The sequence below is a fragment of the Squalius cephalus genome (genome assembly GCF_949319135.1).
Source record: "Squalius cephalus genome assembly, chromosome: 20".
Taxonomy (NCBI): domain Eukaryota; kingdom Metazoa; phylum Chordata; class Actinopteri; order Cypriniformes; family Leuciscidae; genus Squalius; species Squalius cephalus.
The window spans coordinates 19,577,967-19,603,488 of record NC_137141.1 but is presented as its reverse complement, the minus strand read 5'-3'; the positions used below and the strand labels follow the sequence as shown (position 1 = coordinate 19,603,488).

The 25,522-nt window shown below is 38.2% G+C and overlaps 2 protein-coding genes across 3 annotated transcripts in view; one reads left to right on the top strand and one right to left on the bottom strand.

Moving 5' to 3' along the window:
* The first annotated feature begins 138 nt into the window (after positions 1 to 138).
* On the top strand, positions 139 to 7,752 carry fam98a (family with sequence similarity 98 member A). Its single transcript, XM_079853117.1, has 8 exons — positions 139 to 243; positions 933 to 1,081; positions 1,195 to 1,329; positions 3,062 to 3,237; positions 4,016 to 4,096; positions 4,199 to 4,315; positions 4,443 to 4,610; positions 6,332 to 7,752. The coding sequence occupies exons 1-8, from the start codon at positions 203 to 205 to the stop codon at positions 7,046 to 7,048; spliced, it is 1,584 nt and encodes a 527-aa protein (XP_079709243.1). The 5' UTR covers positions 139 to 202; the 3' UTR covers positions 7,049 to 7,752.
* A 3,287-nt stretch (positions 7,753 to 11,039) lies between these two features.
* rasgrp3 (RAS guanyl releasing protein 3 (calcium and DAG-regulated)) overlaps positions 11,040 to 25,522 on the bottom strand; it is a 36,071-nt gene continuing 21,588 nt past the window's right edge. For both annotated transcript variants that reach the window (XM_079853115.1, XM_079853116.1), the window contains 13 exons: positions 22,616 to 22,747; positions 21,917 to 22,064; positions 20,760 to 20,933; positions 19,796 to 19,912; positions 19,129 to 19,404; positions 18,912 to 18,992; positions 18,190 to 18,303; positions 17,675 to 17,790; positions 16,691 to 16,838; positions 15,264 to 15,300; positions 14,830 to 14,979; positions 12,646 to 13,031; positions 11,040 to 11,153 (listed from right to left, as the gene is read on the bottom strand). In XM_079853115.1, coding sequence (XP_079709241.1) covers positions 11,145 to 11,153; positions 12,646 to 13,031; positions 14,830 to 14,979; positions 15,264 to 15,300; positions 16,691 to 16,838; positions 17,675 to 17,790; positions 18,190 to 18,303; positions 18,912 to 18,992; positions 19,129 to 19,404; positions 19,796 to 19,912; positions 20,760 to 20,933; positions 21,917 to 22,064; positions 22,616 to 22,747 — 1,888 coding nt within the window. In that variant the 3' untranslated portion in view covers positions 11,040 to 11,144. The remainder of the gene's footprint in view (positions 11,154 to 12,645; positions 13,032 to 14,829; positions 14,980 to 15,263; positions 15,301 to 16,690; positions 16,839 to 17,674; positions 17,791 to 18,189; positions 18,304 to 18,911; positions 18,993 to 19,128; positions 19,405 to 19,795; positions 19,913 to 20,759; positions 20,934 to 21,916; positions 22,065 to 22,615; positions 22,748 to 25,522) is intronic.

The window sequence follows — 25,522 nt, the reverse complement described above, 5'->3', positions numbered from 1 at the left end:
AAATGAATTATTCATTTTGTAATTCAATTAATAATAATTTGAATTGATTTGGTTTTCTTGTTTAAGATAATTTGTGGAGCCAAAAAAGTACATTTAGGACGGAAATCTATTCCGGCATATTTATGGTCGGCTAAAGTAAGAGGACCCCACTATGCCAACCTAGCATTGCAGTCGTTACGGCTGCTAGAGGGAGTGATTTACAATGGAGTTTACCGATATTCTTGATTCTTTGGAGGACCTGGGGTAGGTGAATCAAACCTCCCGTTATAAACTTTTATAATTTTTTTATTATTGCTTTATCACCCGGTCTGATTTTCGGTTTAACGGCATAAATCTGACCTCGTGCACGCATGTCCCTGCGTTTGCCGGTGTTCTCCAGATCTGAGACACAGAGCCGCTTATGAACTGCTGCTGATTGAATCTGCTTTAAGTTGTTCATTTCAAATATGCACTCTGTAATCTGTTTTTAGTTATATTATATCAAAGCTGGGGTTATTGTCGCATGTATTTGACAGCATGATTTCTATAATCAATGATTTGTTTGGGCCGTGCAGCGTCAGCAGTGCTCAAATATCTCAAATATCTCCAGTGCCATTAATAGCCTGAGTCATCATAGCCTAAATGAACACACCTCTGTCACCACATTTCCAGTTCCCAAAGTGTCAGACGAGTTTACAAAAACACCAGGTCCATAGACGGTTCTAGAATCCGTGCAGAACTAGTGAGGATGGGTGGGTTTTTGACCTTTAGATGTAATAGGTAAACTAAATACCAGAGCTAAGATCTGTTAGATATTGCACTTTTGCAACGCCGCTGGGTTAGTTCACATTCTCCCAAATAGCAGAAAAAGTGCAGAATGACCCAGGACCATCTTGAAAAGCAAACATAGTCAATTAACCTGCTCAGAAAAGTGTGTATGTGTGTGTTTGCAGATACCAGGGGCCACTCCTAGAGGAGGGAGCGCTTGAGACAGCGGTGACTGGTGGTGCTGCATCTCCAGAGTTCACTAAAGTGTGTGCCTGGCTTGTGTCTGAGCTGAAGCTCTATTGCAAACTAGAGGAGAATGTGCAGGCGACCAACTGTGAGTGTGATCCCGCACACATGATATAATCTATGGCAGGGTTTTTCAAACTGGGGTCCAGGTGGCCTTAAGTGGGTGCTAGTCTGATGTTGGTTTGGGTGTGTCACGCGCAGGTCCGAGCGAGGCTGAGGGGTTTCAGCTGGAGATGAGTGGTCTTTTATCTGAGCTGTGCTGTCCATATCCTGCTCTCATCACTGGAGAGGTCACAAAACGTCTGCTGAATGCAAACAACTGCCTGTTACTGCTAGGTATGTAAACAAAATCATCTGCTCATTCCTGTGCTCCTTTTCCTGTGAAGCTTTTCAAAATGGGGCTGATGGGGAATTTAATTACTTGAAATAAATGTTAACTGAAATAAATAAATATATTAGGGGTGTAACAGTTCTCTGTAAAAAATCAAACCGTACAATTCTCCACCCACGGTTCAGCAGGCACTTGCACCGTAGTTCATCTCAAATCTGATGACGCAATATTGTTTGTTGAAAATAACGCGCAAAACAGAAAGACAGAATTTGGCTAATGGACAGCTAATGTTCTGTCGATGGATGCGCATTCTGGCTTCCCCTAAACTTTGTTCAGTGCGAGTGCTGCATGCTCTAATATGACCAGTCATTTACGTCGTCATCACTCGGGTGTTAATAGCGCGTGAGCGCAGGTGAGACCTGAACAGCACACATTGCTCTCTGTGTTTAAACTAAACTCATTTAAGCACTGCCAATTTAATAATTAAAGCGCAAGAAGCATGCATCTCATCTGAAGCATGCTCACGGAAACCTGCGTCTCAGACAGAGCGCACATATTGAGTACTCTGTCAAATCTTGCACTTGAATGGACAAATTCACACAAAGATTGTCAACATTGGTTAGTATTCCAGCAAACATAGTAGGTTATGTCTTATGTGAACATAAACAGTCAAGAAAGACAACACATGTGAATCAGTATCAGTATACTGGATCTGTGCATTGTCTTAAAGTGACAGCAGCCTAACATTCCTGCTGTCTGTATGTGTTTTTAATGTTAATCCAACAACAAAAAACAAGGAAATCACTCACTGACTGCTCTAGTTTAGATTTGAAAATAATTAAGAGTCTACAAACCTGATTAAGAGTAAAAAAAAAACTGATTTAAACCTTTAATAATATGCAATGTTGTTTTACATTTTGATTACTTTATTCAATTTCTGTACATGAATACATGTACATACTGTTAGATCTGAAAAACCTGAAAAGCATTTTTATCTTTTCTCTATTGTATTTATTTGTGATGTTGCTTGTAGTTTGATTTGTTCTTATTTTCTTTATTTTTATTTGACAGTAGTCCTTTTTTCCCTGAACATAGCACATACCGAACTGTACCGAAACCGTGACCCTAAAACGGTGATAAAAACCGAACCGTGAGTAATTTAAACCGTTACACCCCTAAATAAATATATATATGTATATATGTGTGTATATATATATATATATATATATTTTTTTATTTATTTATATATATAAATAAAAAAATTTATATAAAAATTATATATTTTTAATATATATATATATAGTAATAATAATAATAATAATAATTTAAAAATATATTTATTTATTTAATTTTTTTTTAATATATATATATATATATATATATATATATATATAAATATAAATATAAATATAAATATATATATATATATATATATATATATATATATATATATATAAATATAAATATATATATATATATATATATATATATATATATAAAAATATAAATATAATTTCAGCTAGTTAGCAAGGCACATTTCCAATTTTCATTTAATTTATCTTGATGTACTAAAAATAACTGAAATTAAAATTCATAAACTATATAGGCTATATATATATATATAAATACCCCCCCCACATGAAAATATAAAATATAAACATAACTTATTCAAAATATAAAAAAAAAAAAAAAGTATCTCAATGACTTCCATGTTTTTCCATACTGTCGTTCTTCCAGGCTTCTTGATCTCCGAGCTTGAGTCGTCCAGGATGAGCCTGGTGAACCATCCTCAGAAGAAGGTGCAGGAGAGTAATGTTTTCATAGAGCTGAAGGGCATCTGTATGGCTCTGGGCATGTCCAAACCTCCTGCTAACATCACCATGTTCCAGTTCTTCAGCGGGATTGAGAAAAAGGTGAGGTTTATTCAATGGTGATTTATATTGTTTTATACATTTAATGCATGCCCTTTACAGTCTATGTGCATGTCCACACATTGGGTCACTAATGTATTAATGGATAAAACCTCATAAAACCACATTTGTGTTAATTTGGTATTATTTATATACTAGGCTATTATAGTATTTATTCATATTTTGAATGAACTTTTTTATATTTTCATTTTTATTTGTTTAAGTTTTTGTATTTTATTATTAGTTTTTTATATTTCTATTTAGCTTTATTTTTTATTCGGTTTAGTTTTTTTATTCGGTTTAGTAGTTTTAGTACTTCAATTTAAACTTAACTTTCAGTTTAAGTTGTTCATCTAGTATTTATATTTTGTTAATTCAGCTTTATTTCAGTTAACGAAAATATTATTTAACACTAATAATTAGAGCCAATTAATTATTAACTGTAGGTACACAATAATCCAGATTAATCAACTTTAGAGCGATGCACCTGTTATGAACCTGACATTAAAGGGATAGTTCACCCAAAAATTAAAATTCTGTCATTATTTACTCACCCTCAAGTTGTTCCAAACCTGTATGAGTTTTAAACATTTGATGGACCCCATTGACTTCCATAGTATGAAAAAAATACAATGGAAGTCAAGTTTTTTGGGTGAACTATCCCTTTAAAGATGGCAAAGAATCTTTTCTGCAAGCAAAATAATGCATGTACACATTTTTTGGTCATTGTTTGTTTGTACTTTGAGCAAGTATGTTCCAATCAAATGCAATTGCCCCTCAGCTGAAGGAAGCTTTGTCCAAAGTCCCTCCATCTCATATAGGAGAACCACTACTGAAGAAACCACTGGGTCCTGTACATTGGGTAAGCTCTGAATTTGATTTTATATTTTAAAATGACTAAATTAATAATTTTAGATTTGAACATTGTGTTAAATGTTTTTGTTAAAATGCCTTTTACCTCCAGGAGAAAATTGAAGCAATAAACCAAGCACTTGTGAATGAGTATGAAGTAAGAAGGAAGATGTTGCTGAAACGACTGGATGTGACCGTGCAATCTTTTGGCTGGTCAGGAAGAGCCAAGGTATCAGAATCTCCCTTTTACTTTATGTATAACATAAAAAAAACAAGTTTACACTGATTAAGCTACAAGAATAAGCAATGTGGTTTGAGTGAAATTTAAAATCACTCTGCTTTGTAATTCTGTACAGACGCATGCTGATAAACTTTCAAAAGTGTACCAGCCCCTTCGTGTGGCGCTGGCGGCTAAAACCAGAGTGTCTGTGGCTCACCTGTTTGCTGCTAGAGAAGATTTATCAAAGATCCTGAGAACCAGCAGTGGTCACATCAGGGAGAAAACGGCCTGTGCCATTAACAAGGTGAGTTAGTTTTGAATGCATTTTCACTTTCACTTCATGATCCTTCAGAAGTCATTCTAATATGCTGCTTTGGTTCTCAAGAAACATTGCTTATCAATGTTGAAAGCAGTTGTGCTGCTTAATATTTTTGTGGAAATGGTGATAATTTTGTTTCAGGATTGTTTGAGGAATAGAAAGTTCAAAAGTACATAATGTATTTGAAATAGAAATTTATTTTTGTTACATTATAAACAAGGCTTGACATTAACACCCACCAAATGCGGGTGGATTTAAGCAGTCGCGTGTAACGCAGTCACTCCTACTAGCCCCTTTGGCAGGTTGAATTTTATATAATATACATTTTTCAGTTGTACATACATGTATACATACTACATCTTCCGCTTATCCGGGGCCGGGTCGCGGGGGCAGCAGTCTAAGCAGAGATGCCAAAACTTCCCTCTACCTAGACACTTCCTCCAGCTCTTCCGGGGGGACACAGAGGCGTTCCCAGGCCAGCCAGTAGACATAATCCCTCCAGCGTCCTCCCCGGGAAGGCGTCCAGGAGGCATCCGGAACAGATGCCCGAGCCACCTCAGCTGGCCCCTCTCGATGTGGAGGAGCAGCGGCTCTTCTCTGAGCTCCTCCTGAGTGACCGAGCTCCTCACCCTATCGCTAAGGGATCGCCCAGCCACCCTGCGGAGAAAGCTCATTTCGGCCGCCTGTATCCGGGACCTTGTCCTTTCGGTCATGACCCACAGCTCATGACCATAGGTGAGAGTAGGAACGTAGATTGACCGGTAAATCGAGAGCTTCGCCTTGCAGCTTAGCTCCTTCTTCACCACGACAGACCAGTACATCGACCGCATTACTGCAGAAGCTGCACCGATCCATCTGTCAATCTCCCGTTCCATCCTTCCCTCACTCGTGAACAAGACCCCAAGATACTTGAACTCTTCCACTTGAGGCAGGAACTCTTCACCAACCTGAAGTGGGCAAGCCACCCTTTTCCGACTGAGAACCATGGCCTCAGATTTGGAGGTGCTGATTCTCATCCCAGCTGCTTCACACTCGGCTGCAAACCGTTTTTCAGTTGTAGTCTTTTAAAAAGGCATCTGAAATAATAAACTATGTGCAATGTAGCATTGTCAAAAATATAGATTTTTCGATACACATATCTATACTGAAATATCTGAAGCTCTTGCGCAGGATACACAATACCAGCTGCGCGTTCTTGCTCTCTAATCTCTCCGACAGCGGGTGACACACAAACCCGCGTCCCTTTATTCACTCGTTTCATTTGCTCTGGATGAATATTGTTGGAGTTACAGGGCTTGAATTTCGGTGTGGACTGTCACTCATTCCCGCAGATTTTGTGTTCACACCCATATAATGGATCACACCGTATAATGGGTCCATGTGTCTTAAAGTGAAAGCAGCCTAATATACCGGCTGCCAAATCAGATAATATAAAAAACATATGGCAGTTTTCCCTATGGTATCGATGTCAAAATTGTGGCCAGTTAAAATGCTGAGTGGCTAGTAACTTTTGAAAACCACTAGCCACAGTGCAAAAAAGTTAATGTCAAGCTCTGATTATAAATGTCTTTACTGTCACTTGTGATCAGTTTAATTCATGCTTGCTGAATAGAAGTATTAATTTCTGTATTAATTTAAAAAAATGTACTGACCCCAAACTTTTGAATGGTAGTGTACATACTAGTGAATATTCTTACATTTATTAGGTGCTGATGGGTCGTGTGCCTGATCGAGGAGGGAGACCCAATGAGATCGAACCCCCACCTCCGGAGATGCCTACGTGGCAGAAACGGCAAGATGGTCCACAGGGGGGCGGCGGAGGACAGTACTACTCCGGTGGTGGAGGAGGAAGAGGTGGTGGACGAGGTGGCTATGACCAGCAGCAGGGCAGCCGTGGAGGTCATGACAGAGGAGGTGGTGGCGGCAGAGGTGGGAGAGCAGACCACCGTGGGGGTAAAGCTCAGGGGAACTGGCAGGACGGCTCTGGCGGAGGTGGATACCAGGGTCATTACCAGGATGGTGGATATAGAAGCAGTTATGGAGGAGGAGGAGGAGGAGGAGGCGGAGGAGCTGGCTATCATGGAGGCCAGCAGGGTTCGGGATACCAAGGAGGAGGCTATCAAGGAGGCCAGCAAGGACCGGGGTACACAGGAGGAGGCTACCAAGGCGGAGGTGCGAGTTTCCAGCATGAGGGCTACTATCAGGACGGAGGTCGACACCAGGAGAGAGGTGGAAGGGGTGGTCGTGGGGGTAGAGGGCGGGGAGGAGGAGGAGGAGGAAGAGGAAGTGGGCAGGGAGGAGGATGGGGTGGAAGAGGAGGGCAGAATTTTAACCAAGGCGGGCAGTTTGAGCAGTTCTTTCAGCAAGGTGGGCAACAGTATAACCAGGCCGGCTTTGGACAGGGAAGACAGTTTACTAGCTGAAAAAAGACGTTTACTGTGATCTAGAGCTTCAAAGGGGACCCACAATTCTGTGAGGGTGGGAGACTGAGAGAGATGCAGGCCTCTGAATGAGCAGATTACATTACATCTCATCATTCCCATGGTGCCTCTGGAGTCTGCTTTACCGAGATCGCCTCTGAATGAACAATGTGCTTCTGCATGTGTACGGTTGGTCTAAACGGTTCTGCTTCCACCAGACAATTCAAACTACTTCACTTATTTAGAAGTGCGTGGTTAGGTCGCCAAAAAAAAAACCCCGGGATGAACTTTGTGTTGCTGGGTTTGTTTTCATCTTTCTTCCTCATTGATGATTGACATCGGTGAATCTACTGCCTGATCTACGCTGCCCAACTCTGAATCTGAAGAAGCCTTATCTTAGAGAAGCTACAAAACTTTTGTTATTCTAGTTTTATTTATGGAATTGTTACTTTGACCTAATTAGTTCTCAATGTCCATCCTGTTATTTCAACAATCAGCACTTGAAAATGTTCTTTTTGGTCTCCCCCAATGAGATTTTGTTTATCTTGTGAGTAAAAAGGTCAGTTCATTTCTTGACGCTCACATGTGAATGTTAATTTGCTGACTGTGTGGAAACCCTGAAATTGATAAATTGAGCTTTCTGCTGTTTTGGGAAACAATGTTAAAAGGTTTTTGAATGATTGAATAAACCGTAAAGGAAAACGCTCACTGTCTTGGTGTCAAACATTTTCATTGCCAAAAACGGACATGTTTTAAGTAAAGAGGACAAGTTCTTTAATATTTTTTGCATTATTATTGTCATTTATTATGGCAGTAAATATCAGCAGTTACAATGACGAAAACAACTTAAATACAAGAATTCTACAGAAAGTATGCAGATACCCATGATGCAGTGTACTTGTGACATGCTTATAAATACAGTGGCCACATAGGGGCGATAGACATCTATATTTATTTCTTGCAAATCCTAAACATTTCAGTCACAATCACAGTTTAAACCAGTCATTGAGACATTAACACAAACTGTAGAATTTTGAATAGTTGTGATTAGTCCATGCTAGGGTAGTGTGTTTATTGAGGTTTTCCCATTTACAGCAAGTGAATTCTAACAGTGTGATGAAGGATTAATGGAACATTTCTACATGTAATGTATTCCAATTATTAATCTCATTCCAGTTAAAACAGACCAAGTTCAAATCTAATTCCAGTTTTATCTTTATAACTATAAATACTTTTAATTAATATATTTACTTGTCAAACATACAAAACGTGTTCCAGCTAACATTACAAAAACGTTTTCCAAATATTCCTGTCAAGATGGTAAAAGTCCCTTGGTGTTTAATATTCAGTTTTATGTGGCAAGCTTATTTTTACTGGTAACCCTGAGACGCTGAGATGACCTGCTCACTGCACACACAACATTTCAGCGTTGGTAAAAAAAAAAAACCTTACATAAATTAGATTGTTTAAAATTGTACATACTCTTCAAAAATTTAGCGAGACACTTGGGCAGAAACACGTCTGTGTTTAATGTTCAATATATAGTCGAAATGACTAAAATAAGAACTTTGTGAAAATCATTTTATAGTATAAATGGACACCTTTTCCTCAAGTAGACCTGGCTGGCATCAACCAGAAACATTCATATCAGTACAGTCAATACAGTAATGACAAGGTTGATCATTTTACAGCAGTAATATTGGTTCTTCTCATGGCCAAGAGGTGGCGAGAGTCAGTTTTTTTCAATGCACGTCTCGAGTTTGCAAAGCTTACATTACGTAAAGATGTTTGCACAAGAAATTGTGTTGATATGGGTAATGCTCATAAGTCAAATAATGTGTGGTCATGCGCAATGATTTGTTCAAATGATATTTAAAACACTTTATCAGTAACTCACCTATCAATAAGTGAAAGTATAAACAACACTTATAAATCTCCCACAGGAGGTTCCTGTACTCCAAGGTTCTGAAAGTCATGCTTAAATTGTTAACATTAAAGGGATAGTTGGGCCAAAAAAAAAAAAAGAAAAAAAAATCAAATAGGTTTGGAACGACATGAGTTTGAGTAAATAATTACAGAATTTTTTGGGGGGTGAACGGTCCCTTTAAGTAGTACACTTTATATGCTAGAATCAGGTGTGTCCAATCCTGCTCCTGGAGGGCCACTGTCCTGCAGAGTTCAGCTCCAACCCCAATTAGACACACCTCGGCCAGCTAATCAAGGTCTTACTAGGCATACTAGAAACTTTCAGGCAGGTGTGTTGAGCGAAGTTGGAGCTTAACTCTGCAGGACAGTGTTTGGACACGTCTGTGCTACATCAAATGAAAATTAAATTAATTTTGCACGTGCATTTAACACCTCTCATCTGATCTCTGACACAATTCAAACACTGCTTATGCATCATATCATCAGATATAAACAGATGAGAGCAGAATCAATAGCACAGTATTAAAATACTCTGAGAATGACACTGGCAACAGGTAAGCGCTCACAGTACTACACATGAAGGGTTCAGGATATCTTTATCATGAGCCACTGGCATCTAAACATTCATTCTGTAATCATTTATTTCCTCGCATGTTGTTTCAAACCATACAACTTTTTATAAAAGAGAGCAGCTCACAAAAGAAAGCAATGAATGGCAATGGCAACCAACAACTGTTCAAGCTCCAAAAATAAAGACCAAAAACACCATACTTGTCCATACGACTTGTGTCAAGTCTGCTAAAGCCTTTTATAGGTCTGCGAGAGGAATACACTGAAATTTAAGTTGAAAAATCTTGTCTGACAGACATGGTGACCGTTCAGACATTTGCTGAAATTCCTTTTGTTTTCCACAGAAGAAAAACTTGGGTTTCAAAAGCTATGAGGGTGAGTAAATAATGACAGAATGTTCATTTTTGGGGCCTTTTAAATCTATAATTGTGGTGCCAGAAGAGCATCTAATCCTCAAAGACTTAATATAATCACTGTTTGTCTTATTTGATCTGCTGATCCACCTGTGGTTTCTCTCTCTCTCTCTCTCTCTCTCTCTCTCTCTCTCTCTCTCTCTCTCTCTCTCTCTATATATATATATATATATATCTATCACACACACACACACACACACACACACACACACACACACACACACACACACACACAGTCTTAAAAAAAAGAAAATAAATACGGCCTGTCCCTTCCGAGCCAAACTGTCAAACTTATTTCACAACATATGTCGCTGAAGGACGCTGTGTTGCCTTGATGATGGACTATCAATGGACTCACCTGGCACTTAGCAACAGAGGCCATACAAACAGCAGGCTGATGGCACACCTGTATCTGCAGAAGTCTCTGAATGTATGTATATATGAAGATCATTTCAAACTTATATCAGCTATCAATGTTACTAGGCAACACTGATGTTACTTCATGGACTCTTGTCTGGCTTTTCTCAAGCACAGGAGACACAGGTGCAAACTAATCTTTGAAAGAGTGTAATGTTTTTTTTAAAATGATATTTTGATGGTCTTAAAACTCAACGTACCTTCCACTTCTGATCATAATGTGTCGCAGGGTAACACATAAATAAAGTTAGTGTTTTAATATTCTAACATACACAAGTTTATCTTCATCTTTCCCTCGTGCCAGTTCCACCTTCAACTTCAGACAACCTGAATGTAACCATTCATTGTGTCCTTTCCATGTAGTGTTTTTGGAGAACGAAAACCAGAGCGTGCGTTGAAACCACGTCAATGGCATTCCTTAAATACTCTTTCTCACACATCTATTATGATGCTGATGCATCCATCACATCAGCTTCTTCCAGTGATTCTCCGTTAGGTTTCCAACCTGTCTGCTACAGTCTGATACACAGGACAGCACAGCACAGTCACTCTCTGTTTAGTCCGAGACCTTTCCTTTGATGCAACCCTTCCCCCAGTTTAGTCCACGGGTTGCTTGCCACCCCTCTATTGCTGCGGCTGTAGAAACAGTGGCCCTATTCCTGATCCACTGGAGGCATTAGGCACCTCAGCACGCCCCCTAGAGAGGAGAGCCCTCTGGGCCGTGGTCCTGACAGACTCCAGGGTGTCCTGCATGGGCCCACAGAGCGGTCAAGTCAGCTGATCTGAAAACACAGTGGAAGATCATGAAGACACCTGACTCATTTGTTTAAAGAAAAATAAATAGTGTTCAAATTTCAATATGGATTTGGGATCTCTGTGACTTCGGGAAGTAAGCAAACACCTAGTAACCACCCTGAACACCCTAGCGACAGCATAGCAATGCCCTGGCAACCATTCTAGAATCATGGAGGCCACTTCTGTGGCAAGGCAAGTGGCAATCGCACTTTCTTAAGAAAATGTAAAAACTAATAATAAATAAATTAGACATTCTATTAATGGGTTTTCTTCAACTATGAGAACAGTGGATCTTCAGAAAATAAACATTTGTCTGGTAAATACTGTTTGTTCAACAGCATACACTAACAGCATTTTATTTTATTTTTTTATAAATGTATATTTTTTATTTAGCAAGAATGCATTAAATTGATCAAAGTTGACAGTTAAGACATTTATGATGTTAAAAAAATTCCATATTAAATACATGCTGTTCTTTTGAACTTTCCATTCATCAGAGAACCCTTGCAATAACGGATCATGGTTTTGACTATTTGATAATCTTATCATTCATAATAATAAGAAATGTGTCTTAAGCACAATCAGCATATTAGAAGGATTTCTGAAGGATCATGACACTGAAGACTGAAAACTCAGAGGTAAAAGAGACTTTCTGAAAACATACTTTTAAAAAACATCACAGGAGATTTTTCTAATTTTATTCTAAAATAAATTTGTTAGTTTTCATTGTAAATAAATCCATATCTGGTACAAAAAATTATTAAAAACTACAATTATTATCATTATTGTTTTATATTTTCACCTAAGAAGGTTAAAAACCAAACCAACATGCTAAACATAGTAAAACATGTGTATTCATAAACTGCTCACCTAAAAAATAAATTCTACATTGTAACCCTGACAGGTGCGTCAGCGGTTTAATCCTTGTGTGTCAAGTGACCCTGGCTTTTTTAAAGCCCGTTCTATAAATAACACAGAGAATATCTGAATTTAACAAACACGGCAACACAATCCGGGTCACACATATGCTCTGCATTTTAACCCAAAACAAGGTGTCTGCCACGTCCTAAAATAACAGCCTAGAGCCTTAGTGCTACTCCATATGTATGCCCATCAGTGTTAGTGTTGAGGTGCTCTCGGCCCTGCGGCCTCTGATCAAGATTATCTCTAGAGCGACGTGAGAAGAGGCCAGACCGGAGAACCTTGGTGTTTCCATGGCAATGGCTGAGCGAAGTTTCAAGATGTTCCAAGGCCTTGAGAGAGGCAAGAAGTGATGGACGAATTAAAAAGCAGTGAAACAAGAGGTTTGTGGGATTCACAAGGTCTTCCTGCTCAAACAAGTGTGAGTCATCTTTGTCATCTCATAGAACATGTTTTTGGGAAGTGTTTTTCCAGCACACTGAATTTTTAACTATTCTAAATAGTTACTGGATCATTTCTTCTTAATTCAAATGTGCTTTTTTTTTTTTTCAATCGTACCTCAGAGGTCCTGGTTTTGTTGATATGTTGTTCTGTGAGTCCATTCTGCTGTGACTCTTCGCTGTGCTCCTGTGAGTTCCTGCTGTTCCTCGTCCCTGCCGAACTCTGTGTGTCATTCTCCCAGCGGGCAAAGCCTTTGCTCTTGGATGCTTTGCGATGTGGCCTGTACCTCATTTTGGGAAAGGTGTGTGACCCGCTGTCAGCAACGGCAGCCCAGCCGTTCTCGGGCCAAAGGGGTTCTGTCTGTGTGGCCTGACTGGTGGTGGCTCTCTGGAGCCGCACTGAGATGCGCTGGGCTGAACCGGTCATCAGAGTGATGGACTTTCCCTCCAGGTCAGAGCTTGACGATGGCGACACAGCAGGGAATGTAAACACCTCATCATCATCTGTGCAATGACAAGACAAGAGTATGGTAGCAAAGAGAATGTTTTTGTATTGTTTTCCATTTAAACATTCCAAAGACAAGATAAATTGAATTGCACAAATGTGAAAGGAAAAATATATATATTTCAAAGAATATATCTTCATTTACGTTAATTTTTCTCACGCGACTGGCAAATGGTTTTTCCCTCTAAATTTTGATTTATGTTTAAAACTAGAAAAAAAAAGCGTCTTCTCTGAAAGCAATGGTTACTTCACCGCTGGCAAAATAGGCTTTCAATAAAACTTGGCTGCCTATACAGTAGAACGAAAAAAATGAAATCTGTGCTACCTCCCTAGAGAAAACAGAAAATAAAGGCTTCTGTCTTCCCTTTTGCAAAATAGGTAGGGAAACCAAAGTCCCTTTTAAGGAAAGTCTGTTCACTCGGCGGCTATATTTGCAACACCTCCGGGCAGCTATTTGGGGCCTCCAAGACCAAGTCCTATCTATCCTGAAATCTCAAAAACTGCTTGCCGAACTCACAATTAAATAATATATTTCAAATCAGCAACAAAATCTGACATAAACTGTCCCATAAATGCTGTTTCTTATGATCAATTAGAGTTAAAAAAATCTTGTTTTTCAGGCTAGAGGAGCCAATGGGCAGGTTTATATGGGAAGCGGAGCTTTTAACTGCAGCTGCAGTGACGCAATGACTTTATTAATCAACGTTTGGCTCTTTTACTTAGAAGGCGGGACCATTCCGCCATATTTCGAGTTGTAGTTTCTCCCATTCATAAGTAATAGGAGTGAACCGTCTTTCTATTTCTATAGTCTTTGGGAAAACTACAACAACCATAATGCACTGGGCATGCTGCCATCCAAGGTCACTCCTACCAGTCTGCAATGGATACGCTTGACCAGAGTCAAATACCGCCTTTCTTAAGCAGAAAATAGTTCTTAGCAAACTTTTAGTCACAATGGTGTTGACTTGTTTTGTTCCCAGATGCAAGAATTCAAAGAGTGCAAAGAATCATAAATATGGGGAGAACGCCATTACAGAAAATCTGAAAAACCACAGTGTTTGTAGTCAACATTTTAAATTGAAGTGAGCATCCCTATGCCCTACTCTCTCTTTGGAGGGAGCAGGGCGCGTGTGTGTCATAGTGAAGCCGTTTGGAACGCACTTGACGAAGGGAGCAATGAAAGACCATGTAATTTCCTCATTAGCTTCACATGGAATGTTACCACGACAAAGCTAGGCAACGACAACAGGAATATCTTATTGCTGTTAATAGGATACAAATAAATGTACATTTATAATGACGTTTTTAAAATATGCTTTATGTGTGTGTTCCCGATCTGCTCTTAACTTTATAAGTCAAGCATTAAACACATAAAGTGAGGACTTGTCACCCTGGATCACATGACCATAAACGATTAAACTACTTCCATGAAGTGACCACCGCCCTTTGCTAACAGACTTATGGAAGTGAATATCTCGGTCCATGAAACACGGAGAATGAGTAATCATTGTTCATTTACATATACAGTTCTACTGATAATGTAACAATACAAAGCAAGTTTAAAATCTAGTAATAGTATATTATAGTATAGTATAGTATAGTATATTAATAGTAATTATCAAAAATAATGTTTTTTTTGTGTATGTCTATGTGTGAGTGAGAGTGAGAGAGAGAGATAGAGAGAGAGAGAGAGAGAGAGAGAGAGAGAGAGAGAGAGAGAAATAGAGATCACCCTCATTTATGAATTTTTACTCTGAGATAAGCAGATGGTGATGTACTGTACATGTGTGTTTTCACCTTTGCAGGTGGGCAGGTTGGGGCTGCTGGGTAAAGAGCTGTGTGTAAGCACTCCAGGAGACACGCTACCCAGCGATGTGGACCGAGGAAGACGTCGGCACGCCAAAACCAGCAGCTCACGACACTGTTTATGGCAGTTCACTCCACAGTCTAAAAACAATACGATTCAATTTTAACAAAAGTGTGCATTTACCTACATATATATATATATATACAGTGAACTGTATAAGAACAACAACAAAAAACTGTACTGAAAAATAATATTACACACATGCATGGGACAGATGTTTCTATCTGTTTGTTTTAGAATGTTTAACAAACCACTAATATCAACTAACTTAACAGCAAAAAGAAACTATTAGTGAATTTACAAGATTAGTGACCAGTTCAAGCATCAACATCTATTGTGATTTGCTCTATTTATTTCTTTTTACCTTTGCACTTGTATCCTTGTTTAATAATTCCCCAGAGCTGAAAACATGGACCACGGGGTGAAGAGGAAGGGCATGAAGAGGAAAAAACGGAGAGAGAGAAGCATATGAGTAAATATGAATTGGGGACAGAAGCAGCAGGTTTATGCTGTATTTGAGTTCATGGTTTTCTGTACACAGACCCATGCGTAATAAACAGGATACTTCCACACGTTGCACCCTTCCTGTGCAATACAGTGTGAGAGAAGGTGGATTTGTGTGTGTGTCTAAAAGTCTGTTTAAAAGAATGTGTGTGTTAACTCAGCGGATTCCTGTCTCACCATCTGTGTAAATACAGAACAATCTGAACAGCAGTGACTATGACTAAACACTCACTGTAGTGTATACACTCACTCTAAAGTTCATCAGCCCACAGTATTCAGCATTATGCCAACAGGAAATGTGATGCATTTACTACGAAAGACACAATTTTGTACAAATCTTATGTGTGTGTAGGGCTGGTTGTCACCTTGAATTTTTTCTTTTTGTGCAATATATTATTCATATATATGTTGTTTTATATCTGTGTGTTTGCGCTATATATTTTTTTAAATAAATTCCACTTTGTTTGCTATTTTGTTACATAATTCAAAAACATTATCCAATGTACCTCTTTCTGGAGGAAGTATACTACCCTTCAAACTTTTGGATGAATTGAGCGGTTTAGTGCAAATTTTCTGAAGAGAGACGATTGCTTTATATGACGAACAAATTGAATTTAGACGTTTACTGCTCAATTCATATGGATTAGTTTTATGATCTCTTAACAAACTTTTTGAAGTGTCAAAGAGGTAGTTGTGTAGCTGTCAATGGAGGGACAAAGCTCTCAGATTTCATCAAAAAGATCTTAATTTGTATCCCGAAGATGAACAAAAGTCTAATGGGTTTGAGTAATTAATGACATCATTTTTATTTATAACTATCCCGTTAATATTTTTGTGGAAACCAAGATACATTTTTCAGGATTCTTTGATGAATAGAAAGTATTAATTTCTTAAAAATAAAATAAAAATGTAACGAACTACAAACTTCTGAACGGTAGTGTTTTATTATTATTATTAATGATTTATTTATTTTTACAGTCAGTCACTTGGCCTGCAAGCAATGGTAAAAATCTTGGGAGTGAGAAACAGCTAAACGCTGTGGTTGAGGTTGGATTAACCTTTAAACACTGTCTGCATGATTCAGTGATGTTGTGGTAAACTCCTGTTAGGTGTGCTTGTTTGCACACGGTCACATTGCTGAACACCTCAGACAACTTCTACTGCACTTTAGTCACAGAGAGTATCTTTGCGTAAGTGTTGCACAAAATACATTATCAACTGTGCTGATGTGAAAGGAAAGGAGTACATTTTGTTGTTCTTTATGAGCCTAATAAAATCAGCTCTTACAAATCCAGCGCAGTGTTCACAGAATGTTGGCTTCAGGTAGGTCATCTCCTGGAAATTGTGAATAAACCCAGGACCCATCTTGCACTGCAGAAGCGGGTTGGCACGCAGGAAATACGCCATCATCTCATCCTTACTGATCAATCCATCCCTGGACAAAAACAGAAAGGGATAATCATGATTTCCTCCATGCAGCTCATAAAGCAGTCAACACAACTCTTCCTTTGCTAGTGCTCTTCCTGTGTCACAAGAGGTACAGTATCTAAATAGAACCAGCGTAAGTGCAGGAGCTCAGGTGAAATGCATGCAGTCACACACCAGTAATGCGGTTTGAGCGCTGTACTGCTAAGATAAACCACAGAGGACGCCTGGGGAATTTCTGAGTGTGTGTGAGAGTCTTTGCGTGCCTGATGCTGTGCGTCCTTCGCTGGGAGGCATGACCTTCAGCCTTTTAACAGTGCAGCAGGTAACCCACACTGAGCAGCAGCATGTCCTGAAGTGACTACACCGTACACATGCTGCATTTTTAACCTCGCATTAAAAATAAATACATAAACATTTTAAATGCTATATGCATTTATCCAATGATACAGAAAGTATCAGGCTCAAAAATACGCTGTATTTTCAAAAATTCACAAAAACACTGCACTTCAGTGCTCTTTAAAAATGTATAACTGTTGTTTAAATATTACATCACGGTGTTGTGTAGTCTGCGCACCATGCTCTGCTTCATTTGCAGCGATAAAACATACTTACGAATTTAGCACGGTTGAGAATTTCCATACACATTACATTGACCCTGTCAGAATTGAGACGATGTACTGAAAATGTGTCTCCTCCAATATCACTGAATCTCTGCCCAGGCTTATAAAGGATCATTGACACAGACTATGAGCAGCTCTCGCCAAGAAACGCTATTAGCAGTTTGGCACTGCAGGGGTTTGTTACAAGAATCACACATTTCATGTGTGTGCGTTTCCTACTTACTGGTCTTTATCAAGCACGCAGAAGGAATCGAGGAAAGGGAAATTTGCTGCGATACTCTCAAAGTCTTCCTGAGATATATATCCGTCATGGTCGTGGTCATAGTTTCGAAAGACAGACTTTAAATGCAAAAAAAACAAACAAAAAAACAGGAATACATAAATTTAGTGACTGTGATGCAATGAGCAAAAGCTAAATACATACATACATCTTCTGTTAAATGATCTTATTCTTTGCATGTGGCATAAAAATGTGCATTGATATAATCTACCATATAACCCGATTTATCTAATAATAAACCATTCAGGGTTTAGAATGAAGAAGTTAGCAGTCACTGAAATATGCTTGACATAATCAGCCCCTTATATTCAAAGCCTGACCTGGCTTTATGGAACTAGAAAACAATCTGTGACATTTTTACATTGAAAAATTATGAAAATAATTTGGATTTATATAGGACATGAAAAGGTTTTTAATATCATAAATGTCTGTGAGTATTGTTGTTGACAATATCTTACATCCACGACCTTCCTGATGTGTTTGTTGACCACTGAAGGATCTGGTTTGGTTGTGACCCCAGAGGCCCAATCCAGTGGAGCCAGAGGTTTGTTGGGTGTTGTTGGAGATGTTGGCTGCAGAAAACCATGGATGTTATAAAATTGATAATGTTCTGTGCTAATCTTTTTTTACAAAAGAAACCCTTTCCAGCTAAAACTCTTCGAGAGAGGAGGAAACCAGTCAATATTTAGTGACCACAATAACAAATGGGTTTCAGTGGAAGATAAATCTTGTGAAATTTTTCACTTAAATGACCCAAACATGTTGAATGTTTGGGGTTTTAATGCTTAAATTTTTTTTTATGTTCATCAAGGCTGCATTTATTTGATCAAATAATGAATCATATTTTGAACTGTTTTCTATTTGAATATTTTAAAATGTAATTTATTCCTGTGATGGCAAAGCTGAATTTTCAGCATCATTACTGCAGTCTTCCTTCCTGATCTTTCAGAAATCATTCTAATATGCTAATTTGGTGCTCAAGAAACATTTCTTTTAATATTACTGAATGTTGCAAACAGTTGTGCTGCTCAATATTTTTTGTGGGGGAAAAAAAACATTTATTTTTAAATACATATCTTTTGTAAATTTCTTTGCCACTTATGATCAATTGAATGCATCCTGAATAAAAATATAAATTTCTTTTGAACAGTAGGTTCAATGGGCCGTACAGCCATCTTACCTGAGATTTGGGGTTACGGGGTTCTCTGAGCAAGGACAGCTCATAAATTTCATCCTCTGTGTAGTACAGATCCAAGGACAGCTTTACACAAACAGACATAAAATGAAATTATAACCACTAATTTCCCTAGAGGATAAAACCACTGTAATTCAGTGCTGCTGTCAGACTTTAACTGTGTATGCAGATTTGCGACCACAGATGTGTGAGCTGAACTCACAGTGAGCAGGTAGATCAGGTCCATGTTGGGCTCCACCTGAGCCACAGCACTCTGCAGGGACACCAGCTCATTAAAGGTGAGATACAGCTGCTGCATCTTCACGATGTTCACTTTCCCATCCTCCACCCAGTCCGGGAAGACCACGTGCACGGCGATCAGGTCCTTCAGATGAACGCCTAGGATCGGGATCTTAAACCCTTCGCTTTCACTGAAGGCTTTGCGGTAAGCACAGTAATTACCGTTTGACGAAACCAGCTCTGTCATTTCATTCCAGATCTGTCAATATCAAGAGAAAATGACAGTTCCTGAAATTAATCAACCTTTTCTGTTATATGTTCTAGATATCGCATCTGACCATTTGTTCGTTTTTTCTTAGTGCATTTCTCATATACTAGCTATTTAGACACTTAAATTACACCTAAAATATATTTATAACAATACATTTTCTTACAGCCAGTTTCACTTCTCTGGGCCATTTTAGAAATACTTTTCTTGTATTTCTCGTATGATTATGTCTAAAATGTTTCCCAAAAGTAATGTGACATCAACTCCCTCAGCAGTGGGAGTTGGTCTTCAATGACAACTTGACTTTACGGAAAAGGGAGTGACTAGTTTCTTTATAATTCTTAGAGAAACTAAATAGCTGTTTTTGCAGTGAATGTTGCACCTTGGTGACCTCTGGGCTGAGGTGAGAATGAGTTTCCTTCAAGCGGGAAATAGAGCTGTGACTCAGACCCCCGACCACAGCCATCAGTGTATTAAAGTTCTGCAGGTGGAGCAGTTTCTGGAAGAGACAAAAAGAGACAGACAGATCGTCAGATCGTCAGATCGTCAGACCGTCAGACCGACAGATAGATAGATAGCTTTGATCCATTAGTTCACATATGATCTATGGTTTTTCATTTACAGCATAATTGCACAAGTGCTGGCTGATCTCATAAAAGCACAGCGCTCCTTTATTACTGAAGCTCCAGCAACTCGACAGCTCGACACTTAACATCTATTAGCTGACACGGATCATGCCCAGCAGGCCTTAAAACATATACTAAAAGCACAGGCTTTGTACTGAAGGGATGCCTGGGTGCTCTTCACAATAGAGGCGTTTCATACACCCCCGGCGGCGTGAGAGCAGGCAGGCGGTTCCGCACTCTTTCGCTGGCAGACATTAACATATCAAAGGGCCTGGAAATGTCATCTAGCTGCTTTCAGAACGCACTAACAGAAACTAGTTTGCTGGGTGAAGGGTCTCGCATTTGCGTAAATCAACGTACAGACAGCGTCTCGCATCAGTGTGTTACCCAGGATGCATTTATTCTCATTAGTTATTCAATCATTTCATGAGCTTCATCACCTTACATTATGTTACATTTAGTTGCATTTCCTGTACTTTGATTTACTTTCATACGTTTCATTTATTTCTTGCTCTGGTGTTATATATATATTACAATAATAATCATTATTATATATTACATTAATGCTTTAGGAACAATGAAATCCTTTAAAGACAAGTTAATAAACTTTCATAAATACAGATAATAGGTTAGATAATCTCTGATCTGCTTCTATGAATAATTTGTATTACTTAAATGTGTCTATCTTTGTCAGACGTGAAGATGAATGTATGTTCTTACCTGTGCGACATGGATGTATTTGTTGATGACCTCTGCTCGGTGCTGAGGGGTGAGTTTACTGAGAACCATCAGCTGAACCCACTGAGAGATCCCATTAAACAGAGCGATGGAGCGCTCTAATGTGGGGTTATCTACTAGACAGCCATGAATCACGTAACTCTGGTAATCTGTGAACTGAGGACATACACATATTGAGACATATTCATACTTAAAAAAAAAAGTAACTAACTGAACTACATTGAAACATGAAAACAGTTCATGTTTTCAATATGTCACATGAAAGCAGTTCAGCTATTTTCAAAGAAGCACAACTTTTCCAGTAATAAGTTACTTTTTGCAACTAGTAAAGGTACAGGTGACCTTACGACATTACCGATGAGTATAAATATGTTTAATTAAATGCTCAGTCCAATTGGATTCTTTCTAGTGAATCGGTTCATCTAAACAGTCATCAGTTGGAAAGTTAAAATTATTTTAGAGAATTGAATCGTCTTTAATAGTCCCCTCTCTGTCTCGAATGTCACGTTGGAAAGTCCAATTCATTTGTTTGGATGGTTACTGTAACATAAAAAGTAAAAATATTAGATGTATTTTGTACATGTAAAAAATAGATAAATAAAAATATGATTTACTGATTCATTCTAGTGAATTGGTTCACCTTAAATGGTCCACTCTCACAAACAGTATATAGCTTTAGAAAGTCCAATTCATTCTAGTGAATTGTTTGGTTAATTTAAATAAACAATTGGCTGATTCAAGCTCATGTTGCGAACTGTTAATGCAAGACTGGAAAACACAATGAGAACAAACTACTTTTGATTTATATGCCATGGCTTTTAAGAGCTTCTATCACATTAATTTTAACACTGATTTAGAAGGGAGCAATGGATAAAGGAAGGATGTTTGCTAGTTAACAAAAAAAAATACTTGAGTGTTAGCTGCTAAGAATAACAATGTAGGGCGATGGAAAAAAATCAGCAGAGCTGATAAGAGAACTAAAGTGTGTTCTCATATGCATAGTCTTTTTCTTTCTATATCACAAAAACAAACACACACACACACACGCATTATCTTCACTGACGTAAGTCCTCTACAGCTGCTGGCTTTCCCAGGTGAAAGAAACACTCTATTTTTCCATTTCCACTGTGCACACTAACCGATATCCTCCTGATGGACTTGTACTCTAAGAAGGTGAGGTGTTCGGCCAACTCAATGGGTTCCAGGTGATCAAACAGCAGTGACGCTTTGCCCTTCTTCACCTGCTTCTTTCGCTGAGTCAGTTTACGCATCCAGTCATACGAGGGGCTGAAGGAACAAACATGTTTTAACTGTTTTATGTTCATTTATAGTGCATCACTAAACAATTCATTAAATCTGTTTTATTTACGGATTATTCTATAATATTCTCTAAAAATAACAATAATAATGTTAATTGAATGTAATATTAGAAAATGGAACATCTTCTATGTAAAGTCACACTGTAGGCTACAAACAAAAACATTTGTTTACGCTCATTACCCTGATACGACAAGACACCTGTCATAATCACAGAAGAAAATCATTAAATAATCGAACGAAATGTAAGGTGCCATTTAGTGTTAATTAGTGACAAAAGACAAGTGCGTAATGCTCTATGCAATCATTTCCACATAATCTGAATCAGTGATTAGAACACATGCACATTAGTTCATTAGTGACAAGTGTTTATTAAAAGGGTAACATTTAAATTTATAGCAATGTATTTTCATTTCAATCAAAAAGGTAGTCATGATTAAAGCCAAATAGGTCAATAGTAATGACACAGTCAATGATCGGCATGATCACTGTGAGTGTTTGTGTGTTGCAACGACACTCACATTGTAGAAATGTCAAGTAGTTTAATGTGCTCGTCTCCACCCAGCTGAGCGGCTGCATCTCGAAATTCTTCTGTAAGACGGATCAAACCTAGATCCAGATCAAACTCGGCAGGGAATTCAGCTATCCAGTACCTATACACACAGGTTTGAAAACTGTAAATTACATTGCAGCTGCAGTGTTTATCAAAGTGTACAAATGGTTCTCCATATTTAAAACAATGTTTTTATATAGATTTTTTCTACTCCACTTGATTTTGTTGTCATTTCAGGAAAAAAAAAAGAAAAAAAAAGAGGCAACCTGCATGTTGTAACTGCAGATTGATGTATTGCTTTTTACATCGTAACTCAGTTTTAAACCAGAAGCTCCTACTATATCAGCGCTGTTCTAGCTGCCATGTTTAATTCTGTTTGCTGTCAGGTAACATCCGAAACTGCAGGCTTGAGAAAATGTTCAAACACATTATCACCGTGCTTACTTGTGGGGAAACGTGACCTTGAAGCACAGTTGGTCTGGACCACAAATGCAAAACATAGAAACAGCTCACGACTCGGCAAACATTTGTTTTGTTGGTCTGTGTTAATTAAACTCATCTTACCCTTACAAAAAAGTACTGAGGCGGCACCATGGCGGCATAAGATGGTACTTTTGATGCAAGGATTACCATATTTATTTGCAGCAACATAGTGTTGAGATGGCACTTCATTGTATTTTAAAGCTGTGGTTCTCAACTGGTATGTTGTGAATCAAAAAATGCAATCCAGGTCTATCCTAGGTTGCTGACAACAAAGAAGAAAAAAAAACAGCTAACTATATAATCCTACACAGTTAGGATATTTTACAAAATGACCTTTAAACGGGAGGAGCTTTTTCCCTCTTTTGTTGTTGAATTTAAAGGGATAGTTCACCTAAAGATGTAAATGTTGTCATCATTTACTCACCCTCATGTAGTTCCAAATCTGTATGAATTTCTTTCTTCTGTTGAACACAAAAGAAGATATTTTGAAGAATGTTGGTAACCAGACAGTTGACGGCACCCATTGACTTCCATAAACAACTTGAGGGTGAGCAAGTGATGATAATTATTTATTTTTGAGTGAACTATCCCTTTAAAGGCGGTGCATCCAATGTGCTACAATATTTTGGCAAATTAGGGCAAAATCGACAGATTGTGTACATGCCCAAAACATTAAACAGCATAAAACTAATGTATATTGAGGACCAAATCAGCCTATTAGAATGACTTCTGAAGGATCATGTGACACTGAAGACTGGAGTAATGATGCGGAAATTTACTGATCAAAGAAATGCAGACAATGTGAGCATAAGAGATGTCTCTCAAAACATAAAATAATCAGTAGAGCACCATGGCATATGTTATATAGTAAATTCTACCAGACTTGCCCATTTATGCACAATTGTCCCATAGCTTCATATGCACAGGTCTTGTTTATGTGGGGAAGTAGCTGATTTCCCACAGACCTCCTGAAACACAGCAACAACTCCAGGCCGATTGGAAATATCCAGTGAATATCAAGGCTACTTTTAAAATCAAGTAACGTTACTTTTCCCCCAACAGGATGCAGTTTTACAAAACACTGACCTCCTTCATTTTGTGATGTTTTTGTTTTGGTGACTCTCACGAGTCCCCGGAGAAAGGAACGGATGAAGCGTATTTATGTCAGATGCATGCCGTTTATCATTAATTATGTAGATGTTTTTGACTGCCGGACTCACTAAGGGCACTGAGACATGAAAACACATTCCTTTTCTTGCTTTTTTTTTTTTTAAGACATAAACATCAGCTGGAATGTGTGCCCAGCATGAGTCAGAGTGACATCATGCAGTTAGGAGGTAACAACCCAAGGGTCTTTGCATTGTGTATCAGTGCATATTTGTGAGACCAATGAGAGCAGGGGTCAGAAGGTCATAAGGCATTCAACTTTTATGCAACACCTCAAAATTTACACTGATAACGGACAGGTTACACTAACTACAAGTGCGTGCGGATTGGAAAGAGAGCAAACAGTTTATTTTTACTTTTGCGTCTCATACCAAATTAGAGAAAAACTGTATATTTCAATTTTTTTCTAATTTAAAACAATGATTTAAATTGCTAATTATATTATTTCTGTCATGACAACTCTCAGAGAAAACATTCACATTTGGAATTATTGAATTATTGGCACCCCTGGTAAATATGATCAAAGATGGCGGCAAAAAAAATCTGCATTGCTTATCCTTTTGATCTTTCATTCCAAAAAACCTTTCATTGAAGAAAAATAATTGAAAGTGAAATAAATGCTTTTCATGACAAATTCATGTTCCTAGTCACCCTGGTGATCATGCCATTATGGGAATATACTTCAGAGATATTTAACTCTTAACTCTAAACAAAAAAATTCTATGGGTGCCAATAATTGTGGTCAACGTGTTATTTCATTATTTCATAATGTGATTTGAATTTGATGTGAGAGAAAAACTCAAATCCAAACAGTGTGTGTACCAGTGGAGCTTTGCTGGCATCTAATGGGGAAAATTTGGTACATCGCCCAAACAAGATCTTACTGAAAGCTCATTTTTGGAGATATCAACATCAAATTTGGAACACAGCTTGATTAGATCTATCGTTTTGATTTTCTAGCAGTTTTAGGGTTCATGTTTCATATTTTATATAAAATAATGTCCATGTGTAACTTTTTTTACTTCACGCACAAGGTTTAAGGACCTATCAGCCCTGCACCATCTAGAGTTTCATGCCAGAACTTGGTATGTATTATATATCAGTATAACTATTTGTTAACGTTTGGTCGTGACGTAACCCTCCAACTCAAACTAGCGCACGACCTCAACGTCATCATTCTCAGCCACTCCCTCTGTTCGCTGATTGGACCGGTAAAAATTTGGCC